The sequence below is a fragment of the Suncus etruscus genome, chromosome X, assembly GCF_024139225.1.
Source record: "Suncus etruscus isolate mSunEtr1 chromosome X, mSunEtr1.pri.cur, whole genome shotgun sequence".
In the NCBI taxonomy this organism is placed as follows: Eukaryota; Metazoa; Chordata; class Mammalia; order Eulipotyphla; family Soricidae; genus Suncus; species Suncus etruscus.
This window is the reverse complement of record NC_064868.1, coordinates 83,931,152-83,949,175: the sequence shown is the minus strand read 5'-3', so window position 1 is coordinate 83,949,175 and position 18,024 is coordinate 83,931,152. Positions and strand designations below refer to the sequence as shown.

At 42.5% G+C, this 18,024-nt stretch overlaps 1 protein-coding gene and 1 pseudogene across 1 annotated transcript; one reads left to right on the top strand and one right to left on the bottom strand.

The window, feature by feature from the left end:
- The first annotated feature begins 9,556 nt into the window (after positions 1 to 9,556).
- LOC125998931 (small ubiquitin-related modifier 3-like) lies at positions 9,557 to 10,384 on the top strand. The gene is made up of 2 exons (XM_049766951.1): positions 9,557 to 9,908; positions 10,350 to 10,384. The coding sequence occupies exons 1-2, from the start codon at positions 9,557 to 9,559 to the stop codon at positions 10,382 to 10,384; spliced, it is 387 nt and encodes a 128-aa protein (XP_049622908.1).
- An 894-nt stretch (positions 10,385 to 11,278) lies between these two features.
- Positions 11,279 to 14,756, bottom strand: LOC125998930 (nuclear receptor subfamily 1 group D member 1-like; annotated as a pseudogene).
- Between the last annotated feature and the right edge of the window lie 3,268 nt (positions 14,757 to 18,024).

Below are 18,024 nucleotides of genomic sequence, written 5' to 3'. Positions count from 1 at the left end.
TTGGAAAGATCTATCAAAATACTGAATGCATCCTTTCTATGCATAAGACCTGGGTTTAATTATGGATCTGCTAGGGGTGATCACTGAGCACTAATCCTGGAGTACGTCCTGAACACTAGGTGTGTCCCCCAAACAAAAAAAAGGTGAATTTTACCTTTTCTAAAGAACTGAAATATAATATGCAAGCAATGTTAAAATATATAACTAAGCCAAAGGACTTTTCCTTTTCTTTTCTTTTTCAAATATCTTTACTTATGCCAAAAGAAACCCATCTTCAGTAACCTTGCTAATTTTCAGAGGTAAAATGAAAGGTGTGTGAGGGAGGAAGAGAGAGACATTAGTGTGTGCAAGAGAGCTAGACAGAGACAGAAACAGATGCAGAGAGATAGAGGAGAGACAGATGGACAGAGATGGAGACAGATAGAGACATAGAAAGAGAGATAGAGAGAGGAGGAGACTTACACAGAGAGAGCAAAAGCGAGAGGGGGAGAGACATAGTGGCATAGAGACAGACAGAGACACAGAAAGAGAGATAGAGAGAGGAGGAGACATACACAGAGAGAGCGGGGGAGAGACATAGCAGCATAAAGACAGACAGAGACACAGAGAGGAAGAGACTTACACAGAGAGAGCAAAAGAGAGAGAAGAGAGACATAGTGGCATAGAGACAGACAGAGACACAGAAAGAGAGATAGAGAAAGAGACAGACACAGAGAGAGCGAAAGAGAGAGGGGGAGAGACATAGTGGCATAGAGACAGACAAAGAGAAGGAGACAGAAATACAGATACATACACAGAGTTCAGTTCTATTCTGGTGCTAATATGCTATGTGACTGGGAAGTCACTTCACTCTTCTAAGGCTTGGTTTCATCATAGGCAGCATAAGGGATTTGACTTCTCTAATCATCAGTGCTCTTTCAATTTTGCATTTTAGTTAGTAGCTTCATTACAAGTTCCATAGATGGATTTATCAGAAAACAAATGACATAGGTTGAAAAGTAAATAGACCAGACTTATTTGTTGAAAGACATAGATATAAATGTTGAGGGACTGGAGAGATAGCACAGGGGATAAAAGTGCTTGCCTTGCACATGACCCCTCCTGAGATATTCTGGCCAAAGTTTCTTTACATATATTTTGAGGACTTTTTGCTAAGAATTCTGGTTCTTATAGTTTGAATATAAGCAGAAAGGATTGATCTTAAAAATTTCATTCTTATAAACAATTATTAAAGAAAATAAATCCCATGTATTAAGGATGTACAAGTACTTTCCAGCACCAATAAGCATATTTATTTATCCTTTGCCACCTGTCTGGACAACATGGTCAAGGTTACTCCTGGATCTCCAGGAACATAGTCTGGTCCAGATGGACATTGATGCCTGTAAAAACTCTACCCCTGTGTGGGCTTTTTAACTAGGAATACACTAGAAGAGATTTATAGTTTCAATATTTGTGAGATTTAGCCAATCCTATGAAGGTAAATACATGCTTAAAGGGGGATTAGCTTATTATATTTTAGTGGGGATTTCCCGTGAAGATTGATGTTTCTTAAAAATTCCCTTAAGTGGTGCCAAGATTATTGACCACACCCTAGTGTAAAATAGTCATTGAATATTCTATTAACCTTCACCTTCATGTCTTCTGGACTTGCTGCATAGATAGCTTTACCCTCCACCTGGTTTTATTGCCAATTTATAAGCTACAAAGAAGAAAGAGATTGAAACAAGTGTAATTTGTGGTTCTATAAAACAATCGAATAAAATATGCAACTGAGAAAACAAAAATCTAGAAACCTGAATAAAGGAAAGAAAAATAGGTTACTAATTGCCAATGAAAGAATCACCCCCAAAGGATAATCTGCCAGGGATACTACATTAAATTTTTTTTAAAAAAATGAGCATAACAATTTGGAAAGAATAACAGAATCTGCTTCATAAAAGTAGGAGAACAGTATGAAATTATGGAAAGGAACATTTAGGTGGTGACCATGAGAAAATGAGTAGAAGATGAAGTCAAGGAAAAGGTTCTAATTACAAGCAAATAAGGAGCCAGATAATAATAGGATGGGGGAAGAACACAACGTTAAGAGAGAAATGTGATGGATGAAAAAAAATGGAACAAATATCGTTGCTGTTTGTGTAGCATTATGGAAAGAAAAGGCAGCCGGGAAGGGCCAAGACGCAGCACACAGGCGCATGCGTAATTGCACTGCGTGCATGCATAATTGCACTGCGCACGCACGCGAAAGCCATTTCGCCTCTGACTTCGCAGGGTGAGGTACGTTTCGGGGATTGCTCCCTGTTTCTGGAGCCGACTGAGGCAAGAAGCATTTTTCAAAGGACAGGGTTTGTGGAATTAGGTCAAAGGGGGAACGGGAAGTGGTCACATAGAAGTTTTAGAAGTTTTTGAACAGTTTTAGGATTAGATAAGGCAGTGAAGGGCAGGGTAGGAAAAGATAGCGACTTTTCTTTCAAGATGGCAGTTGGGGGTTATAGCAAAAGCCGTTTATTTTTCTGTTTATTTTAACTCTTAAGAATTTATTAGGGGAGGCAGAGAGTTTGGAGTGGAGGAGCAAAAGCAGAGCAGTAGAGCTTTTGCCTTGGACGTCGTCTTCCCTGGAAAGATGGCGACTGGCGCATTTTGGCGAGGGTTCCATTGAAGCCATTTCTTTGTTTTTCCATTTTTTTTGAACTATTAAGAATTTATTGGGGGGGGTGGAGAGGTTTTGCCTTGCACGGCTTTGACGGGCAAAAATGGCGAATGTGGCGACTTCTCTTTCAGGATAGCGGTTAGGGGTGTGGTTTCAAAAGCTGACTGGGTCTAACACGAATGTTGTTTTTGTGAGGGTTGCATTGAAGCCGTTTCTTTTTTTCCACTTTTTTGAACTATTAAGAATTTATTGCGGGGGATGGAGAGCTTTTGCCTTGCATGGCGACACCCGGCAAATATGGCGGCTTTGGCGACAAAATGGCGGCTTTGGCGCCTTTTGCATCGCCTTGACGTAGCCTGACAAAGATTGTGGCTTTGGCGTCAAAATGGCGGCTTTGGCGTCGCCTTGACGTAGCCTGACAAAGATTGCGGCTTTGGCGTTGCCCTGCAATGATGGCGATTTTCTATCATGATGGCGGTTGCAGGGGTGGTATAGAGAGCTGACTGGGTTCTAGCCCTGACAAAGACGGCAACTTTTCTTTCAGGATGGCAGCATCAAGAGCCGTTTCCTTTTTCTGTTAGTTATTTTTCACTCTTAAAAATTTATTATGGAAGGTGGAGACCTTTATTTTGCGTGTCATCCACTGAGTTTTATCCCCAGCAAAAATTGCAACTTTTCTTTTCGGATGGTGTTTGGGGGTGGCATCAAGAGCTGTTTCTTTGTTTTCTTTCAGTTTTTTTGAACTCTTAAGAATTTATTAGGGGAGGCAGAGTAATAGTACAGCCTGCCCTCGAATGGGTTCTATCCCCAGCAGCCCATATGATCCCCTAAGCCTGCCAGGTGGATTTCTAATCACAGAGCAAGGATTAGTCCCTGAGTGGTGCTGGGTGTGTCCCAGAAACCAAAACAAATTTATCAGGGGTGGCGAGTATTGCGTGTGCCTGGAATGTACACAAATCTGATTTGGAGCCCTGGTATCTTAGTATGGTGCCAGATGTTCTCCAAAATTGTTCTTTTTATTTTATTTTACTTTTTTAGGGGGCCACAACCAATGACACTCAGTGGTTACTCCTGGCTGTGCTCAAATCACTCCTGGCTTGGGGAACCGTGTGTGCAAGGCACATACATACCTTACAGCTTGCACCATCGCTCCGCCCCGTTTTTTATTTTTGGTCTTTGGCCCACACCCAGTGAAGCTCAGGTTATTCCTGGCTCTGCTCAGAAATCGCTCCTGCCTTGGAGGAGTCCATATAGGACTCTGGGCATAGAATCTAGGTCCGTCCTGAGTCACTTGTGTGCAAAGCACATGACCTAATGCTGTGCTATCTCTCAGGCCCTTCAGAATTGTTCTTAAAAATGAATTTGTGGGGCCAGAGTGGTGGTGCAGCAGTAGGGTGTTTGCCTTGCACAGGGCTGAGCTAGGATGGACCATGTTTCGATTCTCCAGGGTCCCATATGCCCCACCCCCCCAAGCCAGGACCGATTTCTGAGCACATAGGCAGGAGTAACCCCAAGCGTCATCAGGTGTAGCCCAAAAAACAAACAAAGGAATTTGCTAAATTTTGGACAATTTCTAGGGTCTGGGACCTCGATGGCGAACCTGCCAGTGGCACGCGAAGGCCTTGCAGCTGGCATGCAGGAAGGGGTCCGCAATAAAGATATGCGGCACAGCAGGAGTGCGAGTGTGCCGGTGTCTGCTTTGCAGCTCACCTGGCAACAGGGACGAACTGGCCACTGGGAGGACCAGGCATTGTGTGGCAGTTTGGGCACTCGGGTTCAAAAAGGTTAGCCATCACTTGTTTGGCACTTGGTGTCTGTCAATCCATGATTTAACTTTTCTGGTGTGATTTGTTTTTACTCCTTCAGCCTATTGGTGAGAAAACGATCTCCTTTGCCTATTGCAGCTACTCTGCCTACTACTGCAGCTTGTAGTAAGGTAAGATTTTTTCCCTGAAACTTCTCAGTTTCTAAATCTCTTATAGTTGCCATCTCTGTATTTTAAGCAGATTTAGTCCTTGATCAAGAGTAAACAAGAACCAAAGAGCTATTGTATTCCATTTTTTATTTGGGAGCTGAGTAGCAGAGGTTACAGACTCTTTCTGGTTCTGTACTTAACAGTGACCCCTGGTGGTGCTGGGAAGCTGTATTTAGTGCTGGGGATTAAAACCAAGGTTGATGGTCAAATAAAACAAGCACTCCTTTCTGTTCTCTCCTCTGACCATTTTGAATTTGCAACATGTGTTATTGTTGAAAAGCATATTGCTGAAAATCACCTATAATCTGAACAGCAAAGGAATGCTCAGTGGTGATTTTTTTCAATTAAAATTAATGACAAGATATACTGCTCTCTAAGGAAGGGAATAGACCTGGTCTGTACTGTGCTCAATGAAACACATGATTTTAGAGCTTGAGCTAAGGATAAATCACCTAAGAAATGTCAAGAATCTTGTGATTTTTTTGAAAACTGAAACAACTTATTAAAGTTTCACATCAGGCACTTTTCAAATGCTATTGAATATTCTGTTCAGAAGCATTATATGATAAAAGAATAAATGAAATAAATAATAGATTTGACTAGTTGTGCATTTGAACTAGTGAAAAAAAGATTTTTCTTCTCCCTAAGTGAACATATTCATGGTACTGTCTAAAATGAGTTTATAGTTGTGAGGAATAGAACTTAGTGACTTTTTTATTATATGATTCTCAGTTTATTGAGAGAGGAAAAATGTTATCTTGGTGGGGAATAAATATAAAAAGTATTGTTCTGTAGTGATTGACATATTCTAGAAACAATTACTACTATTGTTTGGGCTAGTATTTGGTGTTTTTGGGAGACTTGAACCCTAGCATTGGCTTTGTAAATTAAATAAATAATTAGTCTACTGAGTGCAAGCCTCTTTCATTTTTTGTTTTGGGTTCAAATAGTAATGCTCAGGCTCCATGCTTACATATCACTCCTGGTGAGCCTTTTGGGGGAAGAAACATTTTATGAATAATTATTTTAATGTAATGATTTCTAAACAGATTGTTTCTACATTTCTTTAATAAGCTATTTTCTAACTTAGTTACATAGCAAACTTTTTTCTTTATTTTACCTTGTAACTGAAGTTCTAGATATATATTTGTAGCTTCCTATTTCATTTTTACTATTTAAACTTTTCACTTATCAGCAAGAATTTGTTTGAATCAATATTTCTGTAGATTAGTATCAGAGATTTTACAAGTACAGAGTTTGAAATAATGGTGTCCAGAGCAACAGTACAATGGGTAGTACATTTGCTTTGCACACTACTGGCTAGGTTTGATCCCTGGGATCACATATGATCCTTGAGCCCTGATAGGAGTTATCTCTGAGCACAGAGACTAAATCCTGGGCCCACAGTCTGATGTGGTCCCAAAGCCAAAATTCAAAAAGAATGCAAAGAGAGCAAATTTTATTTAAAATATGTCAATACTGGGCCTGGAGAGATAGCACAGCGATGTTTGCCTTGCACGCAGCTGATCCAGGACCAAAGGTGGTTGGTTCAAATCCCGGTGTCCCATATGGTCCCCCATGCCTGCCAGGAGCTATTTCTGAGCAGACAGCCAGGAGTAACCCCTGAGCATCGCCGGGTGTGGCCCAAAAACCAAAAAAAAAAATATGTCAATACTAAAAATATTTAAAAGATGTTTCCCTTATAAATGTAACAAAATACTATGGCAATTAGAATTAAACCAGGTAAATGTGTACTCCAATAGTGAACCTGAGAAAGATGACAGTTTAATGAGATTTGACAGCATGTAGAAAGGTGAAAACTCATTAACAAGCTAGGATCTGTATTTAAAAAGTTGATTAACATTTTTGTGTATTGTGTAAGAAAATTGCCTAGCATTTCAGGAGGCGAGAAGCACTTGTGTGGCATTTAAATCTATTCTGAATTAAAAATGATCAGTTTAAAAAAATTATAGAAAATTCTTATGCAAATGAATGTAATCAAGCCATGCTTCAGTCTCATTATGCATGATTGATATGCACTGTAACTTGCTTACTAATTCTAGGAGCAGAGGAATTCCAATTATGATATTGTTTATGCAGTGCTGTGCTACACTGCTGGAAGTGATATTAAATTGATTACGATAAATGGTATAAACCAACAAGATGGGTCCTTATCCAACTTGACATTTATTTTATATGAAGTAATGGGAATGTTACACTATCCTGAAAACCTCATTTTCCTTGTAAATGTTGAAATGTTGAGACTCTTAAAAAGATTTCATTATCAAAAGGATGAGAGAATAGGAATAGGACAGATAAACTAGCTTGTAATCACTTTAGAAGAAACCATTTGCTTGTTGACCTAAACGTTTGTTTACTTGTTATCTGTAATTAGAGAGTTCCCTTATGCATTTCTTTAGTGAGTTCATGTTTATTTGTAAAATTGCAAATTGGGCTAACCTTTGGAAAAAATACCAAGATAACAACTTGTTTAGTAAATTTTCCAATGTATTAAGACCTATGAAGTACAGCGTGCTCTCTTTCAGAAATTCTTGATCTGACTATACAATTGAAAACTGTGCTTTATATAAGTTTAAAGTTGTTATATTAAAAGAATAGGTTTCATGGTTGTTCATTGCTTGTTTGTTTACTTTCTCGGCTTTTGGGTCACACCTGGCCTCACTCAGGGATTACTCCTGGCACTGTGCTCAAAAATTACTTCTGACAGGCTTGAGGACTGTAACGGGATATTAGGGAGCAAACCTGGGTCTGCTGCATGCAAGGCAAATACCCTACCCACTGTGCTATCACTGACCCCCTATTAGTTTACATTTAAGACATATTTTTAAGTCTTTTTGGTACTGCTTACAAATAGAGCAATGAAGCATTGAAAATCTGTGTTGTCAAAAGTGCTTAAATTTCCCAAATGCATTCAGAAATTTTTGTAAGTAGCGGTTTTGTTAAAATTTTCAGGATTTTATAAAATGCTAAAAACAAAAACAACCACGTTGATTCAGGAGACAATTTTAAGTATCAGAAGTGTTTATCTGTGACAGTTTAGTTTTTTTATACTAATAGATAATCTCCAACTTTACAGGCTTTTGTGTTCTAAATTTTATTTCTTTTAAAAGGATATTTTATTATGCTTTTAATAGTGCAGCAAAGAAAATTTTATCTAAGTAATATTAGAGGTCTGGCCTTTTCCAAACAGTTTATGTCACAGTAGTTTTCCCATGTGCCAGGGAGAAATACTTCATAAAAATTTGCTTCTAAATTCCACTTATTTTCGGCATATTAGACTTTTACCCCAGTATGATACTTTTCTCTCCTTCAAACAAAACCATGTAACTTGAACTAGCTAGTCCTGCCCCCCAGTTAGAGGGGAAATAAGGGAGGCACCAGGACCAAACAGGTGCAAGACTACTAAGTAGTAGGCTAGATACAGAGGGGACCAAGAGGATATGGGAGGTAGGACAAAAACAGAGGTGTAGGGAGGACAATTTGGTGATGGGAATAATCCCCCCCTGATTTTATGTAAATATGTACCTAAAATATTGTCAACAATATGTAAGCCACTATGATCAAAATAAAAATTATATTAAAAAATTTGCTTCTATACACTTGGGGTCACTCAGTGCTGGCCCCTGACTCTGAGCTCAGGGATCTCTCCTGTTATTTGCTAGGGGCACCATCTGGGTGCCAGGGATCAAACTTGAGTTGGCTACATGAGGGCCAACACCATACCTGCTGTGTTATGACTCCATCTCTGGGAAATTTCTGAAGTTAGATTCCTCTGTGACTGGGCTTCTCAAGTTGATGATGAGTATGGACATGCCAACATCATACTTGTGAATCAGTTTTCCAAGACCCAGAAGGAGCAAAGTCTTTTGCCCAAATGAATTTTTATTTTTATTTATTTTTTTGGTTTTTGGGCCACACCCGGCAGTGCTCGGGTCACTCCTGGCTGTCTGCTCAGAAATATCTCCTGGCAGGCACGGGGGACCATATGGGACAGCGGGATTCTAACCAACCACCTTAGGTCCTGGATCAGCTGGTTGCAAGGCAAACACCGCTGTGCTATCTCTCCAGGCCCTGAATTTTTATTTTTATTATTGAATGTGGTTGCTTTTGCTAGTGACCAGTTCCTATTTCCAACTCTGCACAGCAGTCACTCCTGGGGTTTTATTTGTGGAGAGCCATATGCAGTACTAAGGCTTCAACGGCAACACACACTTTAACCCTTTTACACTTTTGACTCCTTTAGAAATCTACCGTATTTGCCAGCATATAAGACGACCCTTTAACCCATGAAAAACTTCCTAAAAGTCGGGAATCATATGCTGGTATACGGCATGCTGAAACTTGTTCCAGCTTCAGTGACGAGTGATTCGCACCCCTCTTACTTTTAAGAACTAACTTTCTTTTAAGACTTTTAGGAAGTTTTTCATGGGTTGAAGGGTCGTCTTATACGCCGGCAAATACGGTAAGTATTTCTCTAGACCCACACCCCAATTTAGACCTGCGAGTGCTACCCCAAGTTGTCTAACCAAGCTCAAATAGGGAACTAAGGAACTAAGTTTTTCCAAGAAACATACTGTTTTGGGGAGAGAACTAAATAGAAATAATATTTCCAGGGACCAGAATGATAGCTCAAGTGGTAAGGTGTCTATATACCTTGCGCTCGTTAGTCTAGGACCGACCAGGGTTCGATCCCCTGGTGTCCCATATGGTCCCCCAAGTCAGGAGTGATTTCTGAGCACATAGCCAGAAGTAACACCCCTGAGCATCACCAGGTATGATCCAAAATATAAATAATAATAATAATAACAATAATAATAATAATAATAATATATTTCCATCATTACTTTTGCATGTTCCTTAACTGCCAACCTGCTACCTCTACTGTGATAAAACTTCCAAGGATACTCATGGCTGAGAAAGCACTAAGCCAGGATCCGGGTCAAACCCAGTCCACCCAGGATCTACTCCAGTCCACCCAGGATCTACTCCAGTCCACCCAGGATCAATCCCAGTCCACCCAAAGCTACATACAGATCAATGTCTCTGGTCAAGATGGCTCGATTGTGCATTTCAAGGTGAAGATGACTACGAAGATGGATAAACTAATGAAAGCATATTGTCAGCGCCAGGGGTTTAATATAGAAAACCTCCGTTTCTTCTTCGATGGTCAACCATTAAAGCCATCAGACACACCGACATCTCTGAGAATGAACGACAATGATCTAATTGATGCCTTCCAGAACCAGACTGGAGGGGAGGGTAAGTAAAAAGAGAAATGAGCTTGGCTAGTCCAGAGCCCACTTTCCCCAGATCAAGGATCTGTTTGTAGTCAGAAAAAAAAACTCAATTTAATTCCACTTTATCCTAACTATCAGTGCACTATTCTTTTTTAATTTTCACTCCTTTATCCTCTTTTGTTTGTTTTTATGAAGATAACCATCTTTTACTGATAGTTTCAAAACATTTGACACCAGAGTGACCTCTCCCCTCTACCAATGTCCCTTGGATGTCCTCCCTTGTTCTTTTATTGTTCAAGAAATAGCGTGTACAAGCATGTTGCTTTTAAAAAATTAACTGGCCAAGGATTTTCAAAATTAATTTGACATTAAATGGAGGTGCGATGGGGACAAGTATTAGTTCTATGGGTTCTGTGACTTTCTATGTCAACATATTCATTAACCTGTTCACTTTACATTCTAGGAAGCTGCCTTGCCCTCCTGCCCGTGGTGCAGTAAGAAAAAAAAAGCATCAACAACCGTGCATCCTGTCTTTGAATAATGTCTCCTTTGATAATGTTTTCCACTTAATGGATTACATTTAATGCTGTTAAACAATCTTAAGATTATTTTGCTTAATGTTACCTTGTTAAAGTAAAAAGATTACTTCAAAATAAACTTGGTTTTAAAATTTAGCTATGTATTTTTGGGGGAGAAGGGAACACACCTGGCAGTATTCAGAGGCTGGAGGTGATGCTGTTTCTAGGGGACCATATGTGATGCTGAGGATTCCTTCGAGGCATGTGCCTTAACGTCTTCTGATCTTTGTAGGTTCAAGTTAGACACTTACTTAGAATTATTTTAATTAGTTGTACAGAGGCCAGAGGGATATTATTGTGACCATTTGCCTTGCAAGCAGCTGACCTTGTGCTTGATACTTAGCATCCCTGAGCTCCAGCAGGAGTAATCCCTGAGTGCAAAGTACCACCAGAAATGTTCCCCCCTTAGAGGATAAAAACTTTCTTTACAAATAAATATGGCCCACTAGGGTTCAGGGAGTAGTAAGACAGGAATGTATAGTATCATGCTTACCTTGCAAGTCTACAATACCCAAAATGTGCGAGGGTACCCCCATATACTGCCAGGAATGATTCCCGAGAATCACCAGGTTTGTCTTCCCCCAAACAAGACCTACTAGGTTTTTCTTAGGCTGACTTGGGCCACGCCCAGTGGTACCCAGGGGTTACTCCTGACTCTGTGCTCAGAAATTGCTTCTGGCAGTCTCGAGGAACCATCTGGGATGCTGGGGATGGAAGCTGTGTCTGTTCGGTTGGCAGTGTGCAAGGCAAACACCCTACCACTGTGCTATTACTCCGGCCTCCAGGTTCTTTAAACTGTTATGGGAAATGCAACTTAACAGGTGTATTTTTTCCATAAAACTTCAGTAGAAGTGTGAGATTCATGCTTATCTGATCAGTAAAAAGGTACACAGAAATGGAGGCAAGTTACCTTTATCATTATGGTGTGGTCAGTGAAAGCATGATAATCTGTGCTGGGATTAAGAAAGTGAGCAAATGGGTTGTGTGTGGTGGGAGCATCTCAGGAACAGTAAATGCAAAGGCACCATGGTAGAAATGGCCCAGGAAGAAGATAGTGTAGCTTCTAAGAGCCCCATGTGCCCTAACTCCATTGGCCTTGAAGGAATGAGCCACTTGAAGAATTTTGAATAGAGAAATAACATGAGACTCTTTAGACAGTGACATGCTACATAATGAGATTTCAGTCCTCAACAGACCACACACACAACAGCTATTTCTCCTAAATATAAAGTAATACTAGTATATGTAAGATCCACACAAGTACACCTTATAATGATGTTTGTACCAAGGAAATCACCAAAGACAATTTGTAGAACATACTCTTGTGATGTGCTGCATGGCTTTGGTTTTCTTGTGTTAGCAAGATCAGAATCACCTGGGTTATTGCAAACAGTTTTGAGAATGTACACCATCTGCCCTTGATACTGGCTGCTTTTTATCAGGCATTTGTAAAAACATTAATATCAGGCCTATTACTAGCTGAGAAAGAGCCACATTAACGAGTTAACAGTTTAATTCCCAGCTCTTTTGAATAGACTTCCAAGGAGCAGACTGAGAATTTTTATTCTGGAGCCAGGAAATGGACTAGAATGCAATTAAAGAAGGACCAGAGCAGAAACCCAGTGGCAAAGGTGTTGGTCTTGAATGCAGCCATCCCTGGTTTAATTCCCAGCATCTCTTATGGTCCCCTGAGCCTGACAGGCAGGAGTAATTTCTGAGCACACAGCCAAGAGTAGTCTCTGAGGAAAGCAGGGTAAGGCCAAAAAAACAAAAGAAAAAAAGAGGAGGGAAACTAGTGATGAGAAGAGGGAGCACCTGTTGAGCCCAGATGTCCTTGGTTGTCCTGTCTTGAGGTCTCTGTGCCCCCTAGAAAGGCTCTTGAGAGGAGCTAACACTGCTTTCTTCATTTATTTGTTTTTTTGTATCCATACAGATGCAGCTTCAAAGAGTTTCGGGCTCTAAATGAGCTCCTACTACACTAACTGCAGGATTTTTTAAAATAAAGAACCTTTTTTACTGGTGGGAAAAGTGAACCAGTGAGCAAGGCGTTAGTGGCCATCACATGAGCCTTAAGAGGCTCTGGGCCTCTTACCTGTCTCACCTTGATCTCATTGGAAAAGTCTGCAGAGAGGCAAAGGAAGGGTTGAATTTGGCCACAAACGTGTATGCAGTTAGGACATAGTTCCTGTGTACATATTACTATGTAAAGAAACAAAAACATTATACAGTTAAAGCATGTTAGGTGCCTGCTCCCAATCTTAATTTTCTTTCTGCTCGTACAGCCGGTAGTGTATGTATTTTTTGTTTTGTTTTGCAGCTGTGAACTATTGGATTTGAGACAGAAATAGAACAGCACATAATGGGGGAAGGGGCCAGAGGTCTGTGGGGGGAGGGTAGTGGTTTAAATGGGGGGCTGTAGGTGCAGAGAGGGAGGAGGGAGGCAGGTTATTAACAAGAAACCTCAGGGGGCAGAGACTCATCTTGGAATGTTTTTATAAATAAGATTAGGGTTTGCTTTTCCTTTTGTCTCAAAAAGGAGAGAAGTGCAGAGTTAGACTGTGTACAAGGGAGGCAGTGGCAGAAGGCCGGGTAGGCAAGTCACTGGACTTTCACTGGGAAGGACAGTAGCATTTTTTTGGTGGGGGGCACACCTAGTGATGCTCAGGGGTTACTCCTGGCTATGCGCTTAGAAATCAATCTTGGCTTGGACCATATGGGATGCCAGAGGATCGAACCAAGGTCCATCCTATGTTTGTGGATGAAAAGCAAATGCCCTACTGCTTGCACCACCTCTCCGGCTCCAGGACAGGACTTGTTTGGCAAATTCGACTACCTATTGCACAGTGGATGTGAAGCTCATGGAGAAATCCAGATCTCCTGCACACTGTGCCCACTGCTCTTCTGGGTACATGTTAATGGGACATGTCATGAGTGTTCTTGGAGTGGCCCTGCCACAGATTGTTGGCAGGTGCTTCGTCTTCTGGGACTGAGTACACGTGGGTAGAACAGAAGCAGTGGTGCCCATTGTTGTTGGACTGGTGGCAACTGTAATGGGTAAGGACTTGGTGTCAGGCTGGAGGGTAGGGGAAGGGGGTCCGACACAAGTCGTTGAGGGCCTCGTTATGATGCTGGGTGCCCAGAGCATTGTCATCGGGGGCTGGTGCCCCACCCTAACTCTTCCAGAGGTTTGGGGCAATGGCCAGAGGGCTGTTGGAGGCATGGTTGGCATTGAAAGTGCCAGGAGAACTGCACAGCTTGTGTTGAGTTTAGGTGAAGATCTCTCTGTGGGCCCGGGGCCACCTGGGAGATCACATCCTCCATGGTGGGCTCAAGACTTGGGGATTGGGGGTGGTGTCAGCTGCTGAGGGAACTGGGAGAAGTCAACTAAGGGGCAGATATGGGGTTCAGGGGGTCTGGAGGAGGTGGGCGAGCTGGCCAGCGGGCACTGGCCACTCCGCTGGATGTTGGCCAGATTCATAGCGCTCTGCATCTCTGCCAGCACCCTCTGCTTCTTGCATTGGGGAGACATGCCCACGGAGAGACACTTTTTGAAGCGGCACTGCTGGCAGCGGTTGTGTTTAATCCAGATGATGGAGCAATTATTCTTTTTGGGGGGGGTTGGGTTTGGGGCTACACCGGGTGACACTCAGGGGTTCCTCTTGGCTCTGTGCTCAGAAATCGCTCCTGTCCAGGGGGTCATATGGGATGCTGGGGATCGAATGGTGGTTCATCCAAGGCTAGCACTTGCAAGGCAAATGCCCTACCACTGCACCACCATCTGGCCCCAACAGCTGTTCTCATTCTTCACACACTTGTACTGGATGTTCTGCTGCATGCTCCTGCGGAAGAAGCCCTTGCAGCCCTCATAGGCTTGCACACCATAATGGAAGCCCAAGACCATGTCCCCACACACTTGGCACAACATCACCAAGCCATTCAGCTTACTGATGCTGCTGATGTTCTTGCTAGACACTCGGCTGCTATCTTCCAGAGCCACTGGTAGACACTCTGGGGGTCCCATTGTAGAAGGAGGATGATTAAGATGAAGAGGAAGTGGGGCCATCCTCAGTCAGGCTGGTTGGTATGCTCCCAAAGGAGTGAGCAGGGTCCTGGGTAAGGGAACCAGTGAAGTACAAAGGGAAGTAGGCAGGGCAGCCTGGGGTCAGGGACTGCAAGTTGCCATTGGAACTGTCGCTGTACAGGGACTCTGGGCTAGTGCCACTTGGGGAGGAACCACTGGAGCCAGTGTAGGTGATGGTGCCACTTGTATTGTTTGAATACAGGGTTGTCATGTTCTCACCGGCTAAGAGTGGTCATTCCAAATAGACTTTGACAGACTGGAGGTTGCAACTGCTGATGTTGTCCTCTGGACACTGGCTGAGGGCGAGGAGTGTATCCCTCGGCTTACAATCAGGATCAGAGGCACCTTGCTACAAGGTTTGGGGTAGCCGGACTGCAAACCTGCAGAAGGGTGGGACGCAGAGGCAGCTGAGGTCTGCTTTGCATAGGAAGAGCAGAGAGAGTGGGGGAAGAGGGGGCAGGGAAATCAGATGCAGTAGTTTGGACTAGAGGCAGCAAGGAGGAGCCTGAGCGGCCTGCACTTGCTTAGGACGAATTGTGATTTGATCCCCCGGTGTCTCATATGGTCCCCCAAGCCAGGAGTGATTTCTGACCCCATAGTCAGGAGGAACCCCTGAGCTTCAATGGGTGTGCTCCCCCCCCCCAAAAAAAAAAGAAGGCAGCAAGGAGGTTTGCAGCTCTGCAGTGTCCAGGGTGCCACTGCTTAAGGGCTCTGCAGCACTGCAGGGGAGAGAATCTGGATCTCTTCGTTCAAAAGTCCCAAGGGGACGGAGGTTGCAGTCAGGAAGTAACTAGGTGATGGGAAGAAATGGTGCACCAAGGCACAAAGCAGCGAGACTTGTGCCCTACTACGTTCCCAACTCAGCCGCTGTTTGGGGGGAGGGGGGTATACCCGGTGACGCTCAGTGGTTCCTCCTGGCTATGTGCTCAGAAGTCGCTCCTGGTTCGGGGAAAACATATGGGAAGCCAGGGGATGAACCTTGGTCCATCCTAGGCTAGCGTGTGCAATGGCCCCCCAAATTCTACTTTTAACAAACTATGTTTTGTTTTGTTTTGTTTTGGGGCCACACCCGGTGACGCTCAGGGGTCACTCCTGGCTATGCACTCAGAAATAGCTCCTGGCTTGGGGGACTTTATGGGATGCTGGGGGATTGAACTGCAATCTGCCCTAGGCTAGAGCAGGCAAGGCAGATGCCTTACCGCTTGTGCCACTGCTCCAGCCCCTCAGCCTTTGCCTTCAGCCTCTATCCCTGGGACAGAAGACTGCGCAGGTACCAGTAACTCAGGGGTTCAGAGCAGGAGCCATGTGATCCCAGGGAGTGCCTCGTGCCCCAGTGACCTCTATTTTTGGGGCTTAATTTTAGGGGGATATTGGCCCATCCCTAGCAGTGCCTATTCCCAGAGGGTTATAATGTGGTGGTGGGAATTGAATCCAGTCCCCCACATGCAAATACACACACTAATCTTTTTGAACCATCTCACTGGTCCCCTAATATTTATCTGTTTATTTGTTTTTGGTTTGGGGGCCACACCCGGCAGCGCTCAGCAGTTATTCCTGGCTCTGTACTCAGAAAATGCTCCTGACAGACTAGAGAGGAACACCTGGGATGCCGAGGATATAGCTTGGGTCCTTCCCAGGTTGGCAGCATGCAAGGCAAATACTCTATTGCTGTGTTTTCTCTCTGCCTTCCTTGATATTTTATTCTGAATTCAGAACATTTTGTTTGTTTGTTTGTTTGTTTGTTTGGAGGGTCACTCTGCAGCATTCGGTGTTACTCCTGCCTCTGCACTCAGAAATCAATCCTGGTAGGCTCGGGACCATATGGGATGCCAGGAATGGATCCCAGGTAGGAAGCATGCAAAGTAAACACCCTCTCTGCTATACTATCTCTCTTGTCCTCTGTTTATTTTTATTGACATACTTTTCAATTGTATTTGAGATGCTGGAATTTGCAGTCTCACTAATAATTGGGATTCAAGAACACGGCAGCCCCACACCCTACTCCAGGGTGTCAGCTTCCTCCCACCAGCATTGATTTAGGGCCCTCCCCATCCTGCCATCTGCCATAAACTCATTTCCTTAGACCCGCTTAGGCTTTGATGCTATAGTCATTTGTTAGTTCCTTACTATATTTCTTCACTTCACAAATATGAGAGAGATCATTCAGCATATGGCACTCTCCTTCTGAAAAACTTCACAAGCATAATGCCCTGTGTTTCCATCCATGAAGGAACAACTGTAATTATGTTCATTTTTAACAGCCAAGTAGCATTCCATTGCGTATATATACCATAGGAGTTTTACCCAGGTATATATTCTTCACCCTCAGGTTGTTTCTAGATCTTGACCGTTGTGACTAACACTGTAATAAACAAAGGAGTGAAAATGTTGTTTTTTTGGTTGTACATTGTGGTTTTGGACCCCTGGGGACATGCCAAGTGGAATTGCTGAAAGGTAAGTTCTGTTGGTCTTCCTGGTATTGGAGATAAGTTTTAGAATGGAGACTCCTGGGTTCTGAGTAGTTGCCCAAGCAGTAGGTCGTTTGCCTTGCACGTGCTAACGTAGGATGATCCCCCAAGCAAAGAGCGATTTCTGAGCACAAGGCCAGGAGTAACCCCTGAGCATCACCAGATGTGGCCCAAAACACCTGGTGTTTATTTATTATATAAATAATATACTTATTATAAACAAATAAGTAAAATGGAGATTTCTCTGATTCATGTAAACATTCAGTAAACATACATGTAAACATGTAAATATTCAGAAAAAATCTTGTTAGTGGGCTTCATAAAATTAAGAGCCTAAAATTAGCCTTATATCAAAGAAGAATTTCTTGCTGTAGCAAATTCTGTACAGTTTCTATTTGCCTTTAATTTCTATAGTAATTTATGTTCACAAAGAGCTTTGAAATAACCTATTTAATTCTTATTAACTGACACAGCTACTTTGGTTCTGTTGACCTGCAAAACTCTCTGAAAGTCAAACAAATACACCTGTGAGGCTGGTTAGTACAAGAGAATCACTTTATCTCTTCCTATATGCTAAGCACTGTATATCTGCTAGAGAATAATTCACTTTTTCTGAATAGGCATTAATGTGAAGCAATGGGGCATTATTCCTTCTTTGAGTTGTAATCAAATGTGCCATCTATATGCATAAATACATTTTAATTCATGACACATTATTAGGTATAAAAAGTTGACATATATTTGACTAAGAGCAACACCTGCAGGTTTCTCGAAACTTCTTGACACTCTTTGCTGACAATTCTCATAAATCAGATTTTCTCCTATGGTTCCTTTTCTATTTCTGGTTAGATTGAACTAGATAAATCATTTGCCTATGTTTTATTCCTTAGCTTTTTTAGGGCCATGTTTTGCTCTGGAAAGGGGAAAGAAAGTCAACCAATTTTCTTCTTCAGACTCAAAATAGGTGCAATAATTCCCTATAATATATTTCAGGCCATTAATCTCATCTCC